The sequence below is a fragment of the Tupaia chinensis genome, unplaced genomic scaffold (genome assembly GCF_000334495.1).
Source record: "Tupaia chinensis unplaced genomic scaffold, TupChi_1.0 Scaffold000654_1, whole genome shotgun sequence".
Taxonomy (NCBI): Eukaryota; Metazoa; Chordata; class Mammalia; order Scandentia; family Tupaiidae; genus Tupaia; species Tupaia belangeri.
Window position 1 is genome coordinate 710922 of NW_006160175.1, and position 17920 is coordinate 728841.

Here is a 17920-nt window from a genome sequence, read left to right on the forward strand (position 1 = left end):
AAAAGTGGAACGGGAGAAAAATGAAAATTTAACAACAAAATAACGTGAAATAGAATTTTAAAAGAACATATTTTGTGAATTATCTTTGAAGCTAATCTCTTTCGTAATGGAGTAAGATCCATACTCAGTGTGTTGGATTTTTGTCACAGTTCTAGCAGTCGAAGCAAGGAGAGAATTCAGGGAAAATCAGAAAGCATCAATATTTTTTCCAAGGTTTTCTGTCAAAATTGTCCTTTGGAGGAAGACCAGGGATCTGTACATCTGTAAACAGAATAAGGTTGAGTAATGGCCTCTGAGACACTCATTTTCTCAAATTGACAGTAGGAGGCAGTAGTGTACTAGCCTGGCTACTGCTCCCTTTCAGGTAACAGCGTATGAGTCATGCGAGATTTCCTTTTTTCACTCATTTTCTAGAAATACATGAAACTAAAATCTTAGAAATAGTTTCAAATTTCATAATGAAACGTGGTATCGTCAAGCCAGTACAAGATAATGCTGCCGTGCTGTGAATAAAACAATCAAAAGAGGCCAGTCTGTCTATAGCTACCAGTCGCAGCCTGTAAAGCCCCATATAGGTCCAGAGCCCGTATGAGTAGGAGAATAGCGAGGAGTAAAGGTCAATCTAGTTTTGGAAAAAAAGGAGAATCACATTTATAATAAGTTAGAGCCTTCTAATTCTCACTGATTTACTAAAGCATGTACAGAACTCATAAGTAAAAGTAGAAGACTCTCAGGATGCTAAGCTGGTCTCTCTCCAGGCTTAGGTGACTAGATAACATTACGTCAAAACATACACAGTGGCAGCAGTGAGCTTGTCATTATTTGTATTCAGTTTCATCAGAAATGTTTTATCTTTAGCCATTGTCAATTTGGTCATTCACAGAAACTAGGTAAGTCTAGATTACTTAGAATGTGTGAGTATTCCTTCCTTTTTTACATAAAACAAAATGACTGTGAAATGCTAAATATTGGGACATTGCGTTCCTTCACTTGATTGTTTTTCATTCTGTAATAACTGATTCCTTTAATAGCTTATTAATAGGTTATCTCTCATTGACTGACCTAATCTGGATATATATTTGGGGATTTTTATCCCCAGTATACATATTTATTTCTGCAACTTATTTCCCTATGAACTTCAAATAACACATATTTATTTGTTGCCTAACCAAGATTAGTGTACAATCTGTGACCATAGGACAAAACTGGTTTAGGGACCAGCAGTTAGCATAATGGCTATGTCGCTGAACTCCCATGTGGTCAACCACAGTCCAAGTCCCAGACCCGGTAGCTTAAACTCACACCGGGCATGTGTGCGTGCGTTTCCAAGATCCCAAGAGGAGAATGGAGGAGAAGGGATTGCAGTGTGACCATCCCCCCGAAGAGGTGATTTCTCGCTTTCTGTCTCTCTCTGTCTTTCTGGCTAGTACACGGGCCCTATAGCAAAAACCTCTCAAAAAAAAAAACAAAAAAAACAAAAAAAAAACACCAGTTTACAGTTTACTAATCCACATGCTTAAGGAGAAAGGGACTTGTGATACTGATATTAGTAACTTTTCTTCTGCCAAAGTAGTGTGTACATCCCTTCTAGGGACTCACAAGTAAATTATACAAATATTTTTAGTAAGTATGAGGAAATGAAAACTATTAATTTTGACTAGGATATGTATTATACCAATTTAAACATTTAACTTATAACTTAAGTTTAAAAGTTTCGTCATAATTCCTACATTTTTAAAATAATAAGTACTAGCTTTCTAATAGTGCAAAATCTAACTTGAGATAAAGTTACTCATCACTGATGCTTTCTATAAAGATATCCAACAAAAGGACTGGCAAATGGCTTGGTGGTTAGGGGCAATGAGCTCCCAAATGGCCAACCGGGGTTCAAGTCCCTCTCTTACTCTCTCACACTAGCACTCTCTGGTCAAGTTAAAATTAATTAATTAACTAATTAATTAAATAAGATAATTCTTTAAAACACACACAAATGTTGCAGGTAATAAATAACAGTATTAGAAACTCCAGATTCTAAACAAACCTGCGCATGTTTGCTGTGTATGTTACCCACCTGTTAGTCACTTAAGACTGAAAATGTATAATATGTATAGGACTTGGTACTATCTTCAGTTTCAAACATCTGCTTGGTGTCTTGGATCACATAAGGTATTAAGCACTCATCATTAGGCAGGTACTGTGCTGGGGCTTGGGGATCCACCAGTCAATATAACAAAATTGCCTGCCTTTGTGAAGCTTATATTCTAGTATGTTAGGTCACAGTTAGATAGGTAAGTGTTAGTTTTTTTGGCTACTTGAAAATACTGCTGTGTTTAAATATTACTAACATAATATTTATTTATTGATAAGCTAGGAGAAATAGAAACATTTCCATGTACACAGTTAAATATAAAATCATTTTAATATAAAATACTCTTCAACAGAAACATATCCAAAGATGGAAATCTCTTATGACTAAAAACAGTTTTTGGAGGGTTTTTTGGTTTTGGTTTATTTCTTTTTTTTTTTTTTTTTTTTTCTGGATTTTTGCCCTAACACACATGTGCTTATCAAAGACAAAGAGAAAGAGAAAGTGAGAAATCACCGGAGGTGGGGGGGCGGTAGCCACCCTGCCTGGCATGATTTTCAAGTCACCCAGTATGATTTTCAAACCAAGAGGTTCGGGACTCGGACTGTGGTTGGCAAAGCAGAGGTCTAGCACCTTAACCACCACACCACCTGCTGGCCCCCCATCAAACAGATTGTTTTAAGCAGATTCCTACTGAAATGTATCCTCAAGTATTAAGTCTACATGATAGTATTTAAAAGGTTGTTAATCAAAGGTTTTGTGAGTATATAGTTGTATCATTTTATAATACTGAACACTCTAGTTGATTTACGGTTTCCTTTTTTTTACATAATTCTGAACTACTGAATGGATATTATTTATAATCTTTGTATTAGAAATGATAGGATCCTAAATGTTTGAAGGACTTAACACCTAGCATAATGGACTAAACACTGTTCAAATTAAACAATGAATTGACTAAACCATAATTCCAATTCATGATCTCTAGAGGAACAGTTGAAGAAACAAGAGCTGTCTGGCTTGAAAGAGAAAAGATTTGGATAAAACAATGTCTGTTTTCAAACAGTTGGAAGGCTAATAGGAAGAAGAACAATTGGACATGTTTAGTATAGCCCTAGTGGAAAAATATGTAGGGCCAGTGACTTAGATTTTAGGGGAGGGGCCAGCAGGTGACATAGTTGCTAAGGCACTGGATTCTTATATGGCCAACCACAGTTCAAGTCCCAGACCTGACGGCTTTGAAAGCACACTGGGTGCATGTGCGTGTGTGCCCAAAATCCCAAGAGAATGGAGGAGAAGGGATTGTGACATGACCATCCCCCTGGGTGTGTGTGTGGGGGATGTTTTTTTACCTTCTTTCTCTCTGTTTCTCTCTGGTGAGCAAACACACCTTTGGCAAAATCCTTTAAAAGAAAAAAGGGAACAAAGAACTGGATAAATATAAAGGTAAAGCAATACAATTATTAGAGATGCTTATTAAAGACTTTATTGCCTTATAAGATGATGAGGATACGAGTGGAGTTCCTCAAACTTAGCCTATCCAGCCACTTTACAGGATGGGACTGGGTGTAAATCCCGGAGTCCAAAGGCAGATGAGCCTTCAGTACTAATGTCCTTGGCAACAGAAAAAGTCTGTCTCACTCTCTGAAAAGGGACCCATTCATCTTCTGTATTTATTTTCTCAAAGCCCCTCATTGATTGGATCATGCCTGCCCACAGAGAAGGCCAATCTCCCATATCGAGTCTCCTCAGACTCACTGATTAATCTCTTCTGGAAAACCCCCCTAAATTCCCCCAAAGACTGATGCTTTATCAGGTTTCTAGGTACTACTGAGTTCAGTCAAGTTGACAGCAAATACTAGTTGATACAACTACTTAAGAAATTACTTTAGAAAAATGTTTTGGACCTATGGTATTTATTTAGTCAGTTATTTTCTAATACAGTACTCAATTCATTAGCACTGGGAATCAATCTTTTCCCAAACCCCTCATCTGAGTTAGTGAGGTGTTTTCTCATTTTGCCATATCCCTGTTTACTGTGGCTTATTTGTGTGCCTCCAGATCCATTGGAGCCTAAGACTTGTATTGAATTTGCCAGAGCCAAATACCAAAGGGTGTGTGGCTCTATAGTTCATGGACTTCTCTAAACCTCAATTGCCCTATCTATATAAAATGGGGATGTTAGGGGCCAGCAGGTGGCATAGTGGTTAAGGGTATTGGTCAGTAGTGGTTCGAGTCCCAGACCCAGTGGCTTGCTCTCTCTCTCTCTCTCTCTCTCTCTTTCTCTCTCTTTCACTCTCTCATCAAATTAAAATAATAATAATTAATTAAGTTAAATGATGATTCTATTTTTAAAATGCAGATGTTAATACCTATTTTTTAGGTTTGTAAATTTTTTTAAAATAGCATGTAGAGGGTTTATCAGATAGTACGTGTTTAATAAAGACACTATCAAACACCCCTGTGTTATTTTTCTACCCTCTTCCTCATGAACCAGATCAAGTGGACAAATTATTTCTTATTTGGTAGCTATTGGCTGACAGACAATTACATCACATATGTTTGTAGTAATATTTGGGGAGGGTCCATGGTGGACACAGTATTGAGGCTATGTTGTCAGGTTTGGAAATGCAGATGTGGAAACCTCCTAGGGTAAAGTATTGAAGCTGTGAGATCTTGGTGGGAAGAATACAAAAACAGCAGGAAAGTGCATCCAGGACCTCACTTGAGAAATGGTCACACTGAAAGGCATGATTGTTTGGAAGGGTTTGGAAAGGTAGCACAAATTACCAATAAGTTTTAAAATGAATCATCAAGAAACAGAAGAGTAAGGGCTCGCTCTGTAGCCTAATGGTTAAGGGAACCAGAACCTGCAGGACCAGGTCCTGGCCCTGGAGGCTTGAAATACACACTGGACACTTATGTATGCGTGCTGCAAATCCCAACAAGATAGAGAAGTGGAGAAAGGATTGCAGTTCGACTATGTCCCAGTGAGGAGAGGCTAGGGGGAGGCTTTCTCTCTCCCTTTCTCTCTTTGTCTCTCTTTGCTGCACACATGCACCTTTCAACAATTTTTTAACAAAAGGCAGAAGTGTAAGTAAAGGGATGTATCATAACGAAATATGTCAACCAAGAGTCTATAGACTAGTTTTGTCTCTGACTCCACATGGAAGTTATGTCTGTTTCTTGAGTTTTGTGTAAAACAAAGTGAATATACCCATATCACCTCTCTCACAGGGGTGTTATAAGACATCAGTGGATATATGAGGAAAGTATAAACTATAAAATAGCTGTATGTAAAGGTAATACAAGATATTGATATTACTAACTATATAACAATATTCAAAGTTATGAATAATAACTTTGCAATGTCTTCTGACATTGGTTACCTGGAGTTAAACTAAATTTCTTAGGTCACAGTCCTCCAGATACTAGCTGCAAGTTATGGAATCCCTGGGCCATCCTCAGTTCTAACCAGCTAGCTACAAATGTAGTCGTTTCTACTACCACCGTAGTTTCGATAATGTGCTAGGATGACAGAATAGAGGAAGGCCCTATACTTAATGTTACAGTTTTACTATAACAAAAAAATACAGATCAAAATTAGCTAACGGGGGAGATACATGAAGCGCTGGTCCTAAGAAACACACCGCCCTATGCACATTGATGTGTGATGATACAAGCCAACTAGGAAAACTTACCTAAACTTTAGTGTCCTGAGTTTATGCTGAGGCATTGTTACTAAGCATGATTGATCGACTCATTGGCCGTGTGACTGAACTCCAGCCACCCTCTTTGGAGATCAGGCTGATCTAATCACATGACCAATCTTTCTGACTTCACCAACCCTCATCCTGAGTCACCTCTTTAGCAGAAACTATCAGTTTAGCTCAAACTATTGGACTGAGGGACCAGGTCCTAGAGGCTTGAAATACACACTGAGCACTTATGCATGTGTGCCCCAAATCCCAAGAAGATAGAGAAGTGGAGAAGGGATTGCAATTTGACTATACCCCATTGCGGAGAGGCTGTGTGTGTATGTGTGGGGGGGGTGTCCCTCTTTCTCCTGCTCTTTTTCTCTCTGTCTCTCTTTGGTGCACACATATACCTTCCAACAATTTAAAAAGAAAAAAAATTTTTTTCAAGGATTCTCCAAAGTAAAAATTGTCTTCCAGTTCCTGGGACAAAGACCAGCCAAATTCTTTATTACAGAAATTCCAAAAAGTTGCAGATATAAAAGAAAATGAAGCATAAGAAATATTGAGGCTGGGGATAGTTCGTTTTTTGTTTTGTTTTGTTTTCCTCCAAGAGAAAACAAAAAGTTTATTGAGAGAAAGAGCACCCAGGGATCTGGAGCAAAAGGTGCTTCAACCCACCCCACCAAGGAGACTTGATGTATTTATAAGAAGGGTGGAGGGATAGGATCAGAAAAATGGTCAGTACTTTTGATTAGCTTACTTGCACTGTGACCTTATCAGCCCATCAGCTGCCAGTAAGGGAGGGCTCTGGCCAGAGGATTCTGGCCAAAGCTCACTTTTGGTAATCTTAGGGGTAGCAGTTTCAATAGAGAGGTATGAATGAAAACCAAATTAGGGTTGCTAAAAATTGAATGGAGAGGTGAGAGAGAAGCAGATACAGAAAGGGAATTCAAGTCAGCACGGTGCAAATAAGAAAACTAAGCAATTGCGTGGAAAGGTTTACATCACCATTCTCTTAGAGGAAAGAGAATGAACTTATCCCAGATGTCCTGTGCTCAGGACCTTGCATCATCTCCAGTTTCCTGCCAGCCCTACACACACTTAGGAAGGCCCAGAGAAAATTGCAAAATGGCAGTGCTGTCTTTCAGATTTTATTTAGAGGAAAGTGATACAGAACAAGACTGAATAGAAATGTATCTGGGAGTTTCTACAAAGAACTTGTTTAGTTGTCAATTATCTACTCTATTTAGAGAGATCTGGTTTAGTTGTCAATTATCTACTCTATTTAGAGATACCTTTTTAAAAAATCATCCTCTGCTTTGTCTACTTTGTTTGAATATGGGGGAGTAATTGTCAGATTTTTTTCTTCACAATTAGTTTCGATTAGAGTTTCTTGGCACTCCTAAAAGATTTTAACTATATACAAAAATGCCCTTTTACTCTTTATATCATCTTTATATTTTTTCAATACATAGACAAAATAAACAGCAAAATAAAACCAAGAGAAGACAATTATTTACAGCATCGATAAATCACCAGTAAGGAAAGCCACAGGGATAGGGACTACTAGCAGCCAACAGTAACTTCGGTTATTGTGTGGATTAAAAACATATATTTGTCATGCACTTTACTATCATGTAGACCCAGTGGTGCTTTAAAAATTATATTTATAGGTAATTTTTCTTCTTTCATCAAAGTAAAGATATTGCTGGGGTGAAACAAAACAGCTACTTAATAGGTCAAAGTAATAGTTACGAGCGAAAAATAAAGAATTGGAAGGAAAGACCAAATTTCAGGAAGCCTGAATAGATGCAGTCAATTTAGGACACCAGAGTTCTGTATTCTTCCTCCTGTCAAGGCTGCCACAGGTTCACCATTGACCACAAAAGGCAGGAGCTCAATTTTATATTTCATCTGAGAGTTGGCACTTCTAAGAAGCCAGTGCCCATTAGACACAATGTGATGGGGGATCAATACGGACTTAAAGGGAATAATGCCTCTTTCTGAACCATAACTGATATTTCCTGCAGCAGAGAAGGTTCCCTCAAGGACTGTCAGCCAGGGCCTTACCCTTCCTTTCTTTAACTCAAGAACATAACAACTGTTGGCTGAAATATTTCCTCAGTTAGAAGCCAAATTGCATGTATTTATATTTACTTTTCTGTCAGCAAATTTCCTAGTTTCCTGTGTCTTTTGTGTTACTCAAGGAACAATGGAAATGTTAGCACAGGATGGTAGAGTTTTGGGCTTGGGGTAATTTTTTTTTAGCCTTTCTTTGTCTCCAAATCAACACTCTGCCAAAGGTCATATGGGATCCAAGATCGTGTAGTTTAAGGCCTTTATTCTCCTTTTTAAGTCCAGTGGGTTCTCTGTATTTAAGAGAGGTGTTCAACTTTCCAAAAATTTTCAACTTTTCATTCAGTTGCAGAATAAAAGCTGTGATGGGACTGCAGATTCATTTCTTATAGAAAGAATCATGTGAAGAATTTAAATAAATGAGTCTTCTCTCTGTAAAGGTAAATAGCATGTATTCCCATCCTGTTAATTTCCACAGAAACACAAATATGATACATGGGAACTGGATTCCCTTACAGATTTGGTACTAAGAATAGCAACTGATTCTTTGCCTGCCTGTACTATAAATCACCAGTGGTCCTGGATATTGGTAGTAGGCCTAGATATATTTTACACACTTTTTTTTCTAGGAGATTTTTGTTATAGGGCGTGTGTACTCACCAGAGAGACAGACAGAGACAGAAAGTTAGAAATCAATCCTTTCTCCTTCATTCTCCTCTCAGGACTTTGGGCACCCACACACATGCTCCTGGTGTGAGTTTTAAGCTGCTTGTCTGGGACTTGAACCAAGGTCAATTACACGAGAGTCCAGTAACATAACCATTACACTATCTACTGGTCTCTCAATTAGAATATCTTAAAAGGGGAAAAAGAAAAAAAACCTAGGATTTGATTCATAAAATAACAGCACAAACTTCCTCACTGGTGAATTAAATAATCACCCTATTTTGCCTTTGTATTTTCTATTTAAAAATGTGTGTTGGTAAGGATTTCAGTTAAGGAGAAATAGAAATACCTCTATTTTTATTGATAGTCCAGCTTGCCTTTCATTGAGTTCATACGTCTAGGTGTGTTATCTTGTACTTAACAAATTTATATGAAAAAGATGAGCCCACCTGCCTCAAATTACAATTTATGCTTGCCTTTGAGAACCTATATAGAATTCTGTCCAACTTACAGGGTTATAACATCCCCTTCCTGTTTGAAAGTCAACTATATAGATACAAAGTGCATGTTTTTACATGAAATTTTCATCTGCAGTTCAGCCCACACAAAGCTACCAGTAGGAACTTTAAAGTAACAGAAATAGCAAAAACCATAAACTAATAATATAATAGGATTTTTATATAAAATTGAATTTTCAGCTTCTTCTACTTGTAAAAAAAAAAAAAAGTTTTTTTCTGGTTGCAATGGGCAAGGCAACACCTCAACCAACTTCACTTACCTGCTTTTACACTTTAAGATATGACTTCCTCATTTCTATGGTTTCGGTCTCCCGTAGCTGTAAGGCAAAGCAGATGGCCAGGATGGGGATCATTGAGAGGCTAAGTGATAAATGTGAGGGCTGGGAGTGAAGATTTATCTAGGAATTTCTTCTTTTTTTGGAATTGTTTTATATGTTCATTTATTTACTTTTTAATTTCACCAAAGAGAAAGAAAGGGAAAGTGACAAAGCAAGCCACCAGGTCTGGGACTCGAACCGTGGTCGCCCATGTGGGAATGTCAGCACTTTAACCACCACACCACCTGCTGGTCCCTCTAGGAATTTCTAATAGGTATAAACTCCTTTAAAAGCCCTTGTTTACTTTTTAAAAACCTGATTTCTTCAGTCTCAGGAATAGCCTCTTTGCTTTTTGTACCATCTTGTCTCTTGCTTCTTATGAAAAATTTTCCACCTGAAACCACAAAGAAGTTAAACTCCATCTTAGTTCTGTCCTTATCATTTTGTCACCAAAGCAAGCCCGTAGCTATATTGAGTTTTCTAGGAAAAGTAGAAATGCTCTTGCTTATATCTGCCCATGCATTATGTCATTCACCTAAGGCTTAAAAAATGTACAAAGACTAAGCTATGGTGGGGATGTCATCCTCAAATCTGATATAGATGGAATAAAATAGACCAAGATGTCCAAATGGATGAGTAACCCTGACAAGAACTATATGGGAAGAGTAGAGGGTCAAAAGCATGATTGGAGTGAGTTCAAGAGAAAAATGGGAAGAGAGAAACTGAGACAGTAGTATGTGTAATTCTTCTGAGATGTTTTGCTATAAAGGAAGCCAAGAATTGGAGTAGTAGCTGGGGCAGGATATGGAGACAAATAGAGATTTTTTTTCCCCTCCAAAAATTGGGATTACTACTACATACCATAGCCTGTATGCTGAGAGGAATGAGCACATGGAGAATGTAAACTTGACAGTGCAGTAAGAAGAGGGCACAGCTGCCACAGGGATGTCCTTGAACAGGCAAGTAAGAGTGCTATCTGGTGTTCACCATGAGGGGCTGTCCTTAGACAGGAGTGCAGGTTGATTGATCCTAACAGGAGAGAAGGAAGTAGGAGTGTGCAGTAGGTAAACAGTGGGTGTTGGAGTAGAGGAAGAAGGTGCTTGTGAGAGTTCTCTTGTGATTGTATCTATGGGTAAATTACCGAAGAGTGAAGGGGGACATACTGGAGGTTGGAAAAGAGAGGAGATATGAGATAGTTGTCTAAGACAATGGAAGTGAATGGACTAGGGAACTAGTGAGATTAAGGTCCAGCTCGAAGTTCACAGTAGTGAATTTACATGAGAATAGAAAAGAAAAAAAGGACATGTGTGACCTCAGACATTGTGGTAAGGTAGTCTACTCAGGTATGCTGCCTGCTTCACAAAGTTATTGCAAGAACTCAGCACGTTACAAAGCATTTTGAAGCGTAAGTATAGGACATCATTATTAAGAAACTTAGCTTTGAATTACTTAGCACTTTTCTTTGGCAAAAAACTTTCAGGTTTTCTTAAGGCATCCTTTGTATCTCTAGAGACAGTATTTGGCTTCTGATACTGATTTGCTCAGAACTAAGTCTAAGCGAATGGCTGCAATTCCTTTTTCTTTTACCCTTCCAATCTATAAAATGAGAGTGGTAATGTTTAAAGTACAACAAATGTTTTATAAATAAAAGAGCTAAACAAGCACAAGCTATCTATAAGATGGTATTTGAGCTCTCATTGGTATGGTCACCAGAACATCAGAGTGGTCCAAACCTGTGAATAAGCTCTAAACTTTGGTTAGGAGATGTCTCCCTTAGAAAGCTTCCAAAGAGGAGGGAAAGAAAATTATCTCTAAGTAGGTATCACTACATTATTCCTTGAACCTGCACAGCTTGTCTGAGATTGATTATTAAAATCTAAGATTCAGAGAGGCTAAATAACCTGTTCAAGACAAGTGATAGAGCTTGGATTTCAGGTGAGATTTACCTTAAAATCCTTTGTTCTTTTCAGTTTGCTACATATGGAACTGGGATTGATAGTGTATAGGCATAGAATCTGTAGGATCTTGTATGTATATGTGTGCATGTGTATGAAATGAATATGAAGTATACCTTTTTTTCATATATATTTCATATTGTAGACCTGTATTTTAGCCAATTTAATGTCTGCTACCAAACATTTAACTAGAATTGCCCCGTATTAGAATAAACTGGTTTGTTGGACATACTGTCATTATGGAGTAGTTTACAAGAAATCAAATGACCAAGAATGATAGCAACATTTGGGGAAAGGATCAGTAAGCAAACTAAAAATGGTTACTTACCTACAAATACAATTTTTAAGCACTCTGGAGCAAGAAAGTGGGTGCTAAGAAAAAAAAAATTAATTTATGCAACCCTGGAGCTGCAGGAATACCACATCTGCTGTGCTTGTCTCCAGAAATGCAATAAGTACATTATAAGCGCCAGAGCATAAACTGCTCTAAGAGAAAATCACTGCTCTATTAGATTTTGATTTTTGAGTAACAATTGCCCACCTGATAGAGAAAGTGATAGAAAAAGTATATTTATTTTCTTCCAACAGCTAAAAGGTGATCATACTTCTAAAATTTGTTGAGATTGTCCAAGAAAGTGTGTAAAATACTCATCCATCACTGGAGGCCCCTGGTCAGGAAATGACAGTGCAGTAAATATCTTCAGCAGCCACCTTTTAATGTACAAGCTGTTTTCAGTTGGAATTTTCAGCACTCACATAAAACACACTGTCATGAGTGACTGCTTGTGCTCCAAAGTCATTACTATTGGGATAATGGAACATCTCTCAGCGAATAACCAAAAAACTTTAAATGTCATGTCAAGTTTCTTGAAGCCATTTTCAAGCCCTGTTCAAGGTTACATGAATATTGAGGGTGTCTGTTTTTGTTTTTTTTTTAAAGGTTGAGATCTATGAGAGAGATCCACTCATAAAGTTGTGCAATGTAAGAGTCTCAATTAAAACAAAATCTAGATCTCCCTGGGCAAGTCCATCAGTCAGGGCCTTTTCCTTCTTAGCTATTGCAACTCTCTTTTTATGGTCTTGATAAGTCAGGATCACCCTTGCTTACCAGTGAAAGAAGATATATGTGTGTATTTATGTACACATTACATGTACGTATGTATCAGTGTGTATGTGCTTGACAGCTAGATCATGACAGAAATCTGACTTACTAGGACATTTTACCAATTTGCTGTCATATCATTTCTTCTTTTAAAGGAAATCCCTGACTTTTAAAATTCATATTAGGAGCTTTCTTCCTTGGTTTGGTTCGAAAGAACATTAATTTCATTATTATTCAAACTAATGCTTATCTTAGGAACGTGTAGATCATTTTTTGGTTTTTCTTTTTATCCAACGTATTATTTAATGGGCACTTACTGTGCACCATGGCCACAGTAGTCACTAAAGCTACAGCAGTATTTAAAATAATTCCTGGTGTCTTGGATCATACATTCTAGTAAAGAGACAGACAAAGGACAAGTAAAAAAAAAAAATACATCGTGCAACTGGGGTCATGAGTATTACAGGGGGAAACATGAGGGAAAGAAAAAGAGCAATGAAGAGGGTAAATGCTGTTTTAGATAAATGATTCGGAAAGTCCTCTCTATTTAGAGCAGAGGTCTGAATGAAATATGGACCAACCCCTCATAATAACCAAGTGGCAGGCGTTTCTGGCAGAAAGGAAGAAGGAAATAAGCATTAGTTCTAATAAGATGGTTGTCAGTTTTTATTTTCATTCATGCTTACCTTCTTTGTGTTTAAGTTGACCTTACCTTGCAAAGAGAACTTGTTTATTGAGAATAATTACTTTAAATTTATGTTTCAAATGTGCACAGGTCTTATCACAGTGATAACTTTTATGTTTCTTTTTTTCTTTCCTGCAGAAAATCAGAAAGTGTCGTTGACAGAAGGGTCACGTTCGCACTACAATATCCATTGCGACTCGACAAGAACTCCAGTCACCAAGGAGCTTAATTATAATCTAGACACTCATACGTCTACAGGGAGGATCAAGGCAGTTGAGAAGAAGGAAGCCTGTAATGTTGAAAGCCACAGTAAAAAGGAAATGGAACTTCTTGGCTCTGTTTCTAAAAACGAATCAGTCCCCGAAGTTGAAGCCCTGCTGGCAAGATTACGAGCTTTATAAATTCAACTGGTAAAAAATGATTAAGCCAAATATAAAGCCATGCTTTAAGCTATAACACTTGAAAAAAAAGTACTTTTATATAAGTGACTTTATATACTTTAAATTATGATATATATTAGAAAAATAAAGCTAAATACATGAGTGCAATGCTTTTTCTATGTACTCCAGGTTTTGGCTTATTCATGACTGTAATGGGCTTTAATGCTTTTTTTGTCTCCTGGTATTCATCTGTTCTATATTTGGTGGTTAAATTATACATATTGCTTTAGAGAGCAGGTAGGTGGCTGTGTGCTCGGCAACGTGTCCTTAAGAAAATACCATCTTTCTAAGTCACTGTAATTTTTACTTTACTATTTTCAACATAATGCATGTCAAGTCATCAACTTTAAGTCTTGCTACATTTCCATGTATATTCCATGTACATTATTTATGCAGACCCAGGTTACTTCTTAATGGGATCTACATGCTACCAGCATAACATCAAAAACATACAACTGAATATATCAGAGCTATAATGAAATGACTAATAACCTCGTTATCATCATTGTTGAATACATTTTAATGAGACCCTGTAGGGGATTTTGAGGCAATGGAGCACATTTCCCAAAATCATACAATAAGAATGTACGTACTGTCTTTGCACAATGTGTATGTTTTGTACGAAGGGCATATGAAATGTCCGCTCGGGCAGAGTGCTACCAAGACTCTTGATCTTAGCCAAGAGACGCTGTTCCCCTGGTAATTATGACTCGGATAAAATTGCCATTTTGAAACTTCTCAACAAATTTTTTGATTTCTGTGAATTAGCTTGAAATTAAAATTTCTTTGATGTGACAATCAATAACTAACAGGGATCTGAATAAGTGTTTCAAAGAAAGTTTTCCTATTCGAATGTTACCATTTTACCTCACTTCAGCATCATTCCTCTGTTAATTCCTCGTCAAAGAAAATAAACTTGCTACTTGCACTAATGAAAAAAAGATGCTTTCTTTTCTCTTCCCCCCATTTGTCAGTTACCATATTCTGTGGATAAGATGAGGGCTGACTGTACTACAGTCTGCGTGAGCATCTATTGTGCCTTATTATGTGTAATGAGTAAGTGACTGCTCTTTCACATTCAGGTAAAAAGCAGTTATATGGCTAGTCTGGCGAGGTCCACTGCTTTTTATTTCCTTGTTTTAGTTGCCACCTACTTTCAGCTTCAGGTTAATAAACTTAATTAATTAGAACTATGAACTAGGCCCTGTTTATAGACATTAGGGAACAGAATGTTATCTATAGCCAATGTAAGAATCAACATGTTTCATACATATTGCTAAAACGTGTATTTTGCCCTCTAGTTGCAATAACTTTAAAAAAAAAATCTTAAAAATTAAGAAAAGTGAGGGACATTTACACATCTAAGCAAATAGAAGTCCTAACAGCAGTGCAAGGTTGTTCTGTTTAGGAACAAAGTTAAACGAGAGAATTCTGTCTGTTCTTCATGTCATTTTTGCAAACACGGCTTTTCAGAAACAAAGCTTACTTACATTCAACCAGATTGTTTGAGCACACCGGGTATCAGGTAAACACTCTGGAAACTTGGGGCCAGGGAGCAATCACAGGGGAGGAATCTGGCAAGTAAAGAGAAGTGAAGATGACACAGACTCCCAGGGGCAGAGGAAGTAGGGAAGTCCAGAAACAGAGCAGTCAGGCCCCAGAGCATCTGTCTGCAGGAACTGAAGGACAACTTTCATGCCAGAGGACTGGGAACCCAAGGCTCACAACTCATCAACAGCAGCAGTCCTCTCTCAGGTCAAAGACCAACACTCCCTTTTCATCAATGGCAGGTGCTGGTTCTGAACAGGCCTGAATAGAAGTACCATCGCTGTGGAAAGCAAAATTCAAAATATTAATAACTAGTAGAGATAAGTGCCAACTTGAGGAGCAGATCATTTTCTATGCCCCTTCAGTAATCAGCTAGGTGCAAAATTAGGATTTTAAAGTAAGCAATATTCCTGGGGCTGGCAGGCAGCATGGTGGTTAAAGGTGTCGGACTCCCATATGGCTGACCGGAGTTCAAGTCCTGGATCTGGTGGCTTGCTTTCTCACTCTCTCTCACTCTGTCCCTCTCCATTCAAATTAAAATAAATAAGGTTAAATAGAAAAAAAAAAAAGTAAACAATATTCCTTTAGTAAGCTGAAGGTGAAAAAGTGTAGCAATGGCCTTTAATTTGAGGACCAGTATTGATGTCCAGTTTCATGTTCTTGAGCAAAATTTATTCACTTAAAATAGTAGATATAATGGTTAACTTTATGACTGGTTTAAGGGAGTCTTCGGATATGTGATAAAACCTTATGTCTGGGTATGTCCACAAGGATGTTTTGGAAGAGATTACCATTTGAATTAATAGACTGAGTAGGAAAGCTTGTCCTCACCATTGAGGGTGGACATTACCCAATCCACTGACAGCCAGAGTAGAATAAAAAGGAAGAAGAGCAAATTTGTTTTCTCTGCTTGGGTTAACCTACCCTTGAACATTGACCTTCCTGTTTTGGGGACTCAGACTCAGACTGAAACTTACCTTCTTGGCTCCTCTTGGTTCTCAGGCCCTTGAGCTTGAACTAGAATTTAATGGTCAGCTTCCCTGGGGCTCTAGGCTATAAATAGATTATGGGACTGAGCCTCCATAATCACCAGTCCCAGTGCCTCATAATAAATCTCTCTATATATCATCTGTTGGTTCTAATCTGGAGAAATCCAATCATTCAGATAAAAGACCAGTTTGAAACTGTCAGACTTCAATGCCATTGACAAGGATATACTATTCAGGCCAGTGACAAGGTAGATTATTATCTTTTTTCTCATGTTGGGTACAGAATTTGGAAACATACATGACCAAGTAATCACTGAGTTGTCCAAAAACAAAGACTTTAGCAAGTTTTCCCAAATAAAGTTTTCCCGAATATGTAAAATAATTTTAAAATAATGGAAGCAATGATATCATATATGTTGCATGTCCTTTATTGTTAATATATTTGAGTATTTAAACCAAATAGTGTGGGACCAGCAGATGGTGTAGTGGTTGAAGCTCTGGATTCCCATGTGGCCAACTGCAGTTCAAATCCTGGACCTTGCTGCTTGAAACTCACACCAGGTATGTGTGCACATGTGCCCAGAATTCCAGGAGGAGAGTAAAAAGGAGCAGATTGAGGTGTAGCTATCCCTCCAGAGGATGAGTTCTCACTTCCTGTCTCTCTGGCAAGCACAGGCACCCTGTAGCAAAAATCTCTCAAAAAAGAAAAAAATTATATATAGTGTATATGGAAAATACCTAGTATTTATGTAAAGAAGTATATATTTCAATTATTCATGTCACAATTTTCTGGTAAATCCATAAAATGCAATTATTTATATCAAGTTGCTCCAGAACCCTTTTGTTAACATGCTATTTATTCAAAAACAGGAATTTTATTAATGATTTTAAAATGCTGGTTTAGTTTAGACATAAATGATTATTTCTATTTTAAAACATAATAATTTATTTTTATTTTAAAACATAATAATACAACATAGATCTGAGTTTACTAGTTGGAAACTAAACTATTTAGGCTATAATACACCTCTGTGCTGCATCTCATTAACGAAGCTCTCTTTTATAAACACATATATTCATAGATTGGAAGCATATGTGGTAATTAGTTTTATGGCAAACTTTTGTATGGACCATATGACTTTGGGAAAGTAATAGGTGTTCATCCCAGTGGTGAATTTCTATGTGTATATCTGGGATATCAGAAGGAAATAACAACCTTCCTGGTGCCAAGAGCCAGGTGGGAAAGGTGAGTTTGCTTTGACACAGGGATACTTTTATAATTCTTTTGTATGTTCTTTTGTGTTGTACGCATGTTTATATATGTTGTATATTATGTTTATATGGCATAGTCCATAAGGAATTAAATTTGGCTTGTAAGTAAAAAGCTCTCACAGCATTCAATCCAAATGCTTTCAAGTTCACATGACTTAAGTAAATATGCCAGCTACAAATTTAAGGATAAAATAAGATTGAAAATACCTTAGAAATTGTCAGCCTAGGTTTTATTACAAATGACAAAATTGTTTTAGTATTATTGATTTAGTAAAAATAGATTTCAGAGTTACCAGCAACTTAAGGTAAATATCTAATATCCATATGTTATACTTATTTAACATGTTATAAAAAATTAATAGAAAATAAAATAACAGCCCTTCTGGTATCTTTTGGTATTTATAGATAGGCCAGGCATATAGTTTGTTTTGTTTTTTTTTCTTTTTTTTTTTTTTTTGGAGAGATATTTGCTATAGGGCGCGTGCGCTCGCCAGACAGACAGAGAGAGACAGAGAGACAGAAAGCGACAAATCACCCCCCAGAGGGGATGGGCACGCCGCAATCCCTG

General features: G+C 37.3%; 1 protein-coding gene across 1 annotated transcript in view; it reads left to right on the forward strand.

The window, feature by feature from the left end:
• DIAPH3 (diaphanous related formin 3) overlaps window positions 1-14452 on the forward strand; it is a 556802-nt gene extending 542350 nt beyond the window's left edge. Inside the window, 1 exon segment of the mRNA XM_006159773.3 lies at window positions 13242-14452. Coding sequence (XP_006159835.1) covers window positions 13242-13504 — 263 coding nt within the window. The 3' untranslated portion in view covers window positions 13505-14452.
• The last annotated feature ends 3468 nt before the right edge of the window (window positions 14453-17920 follow it).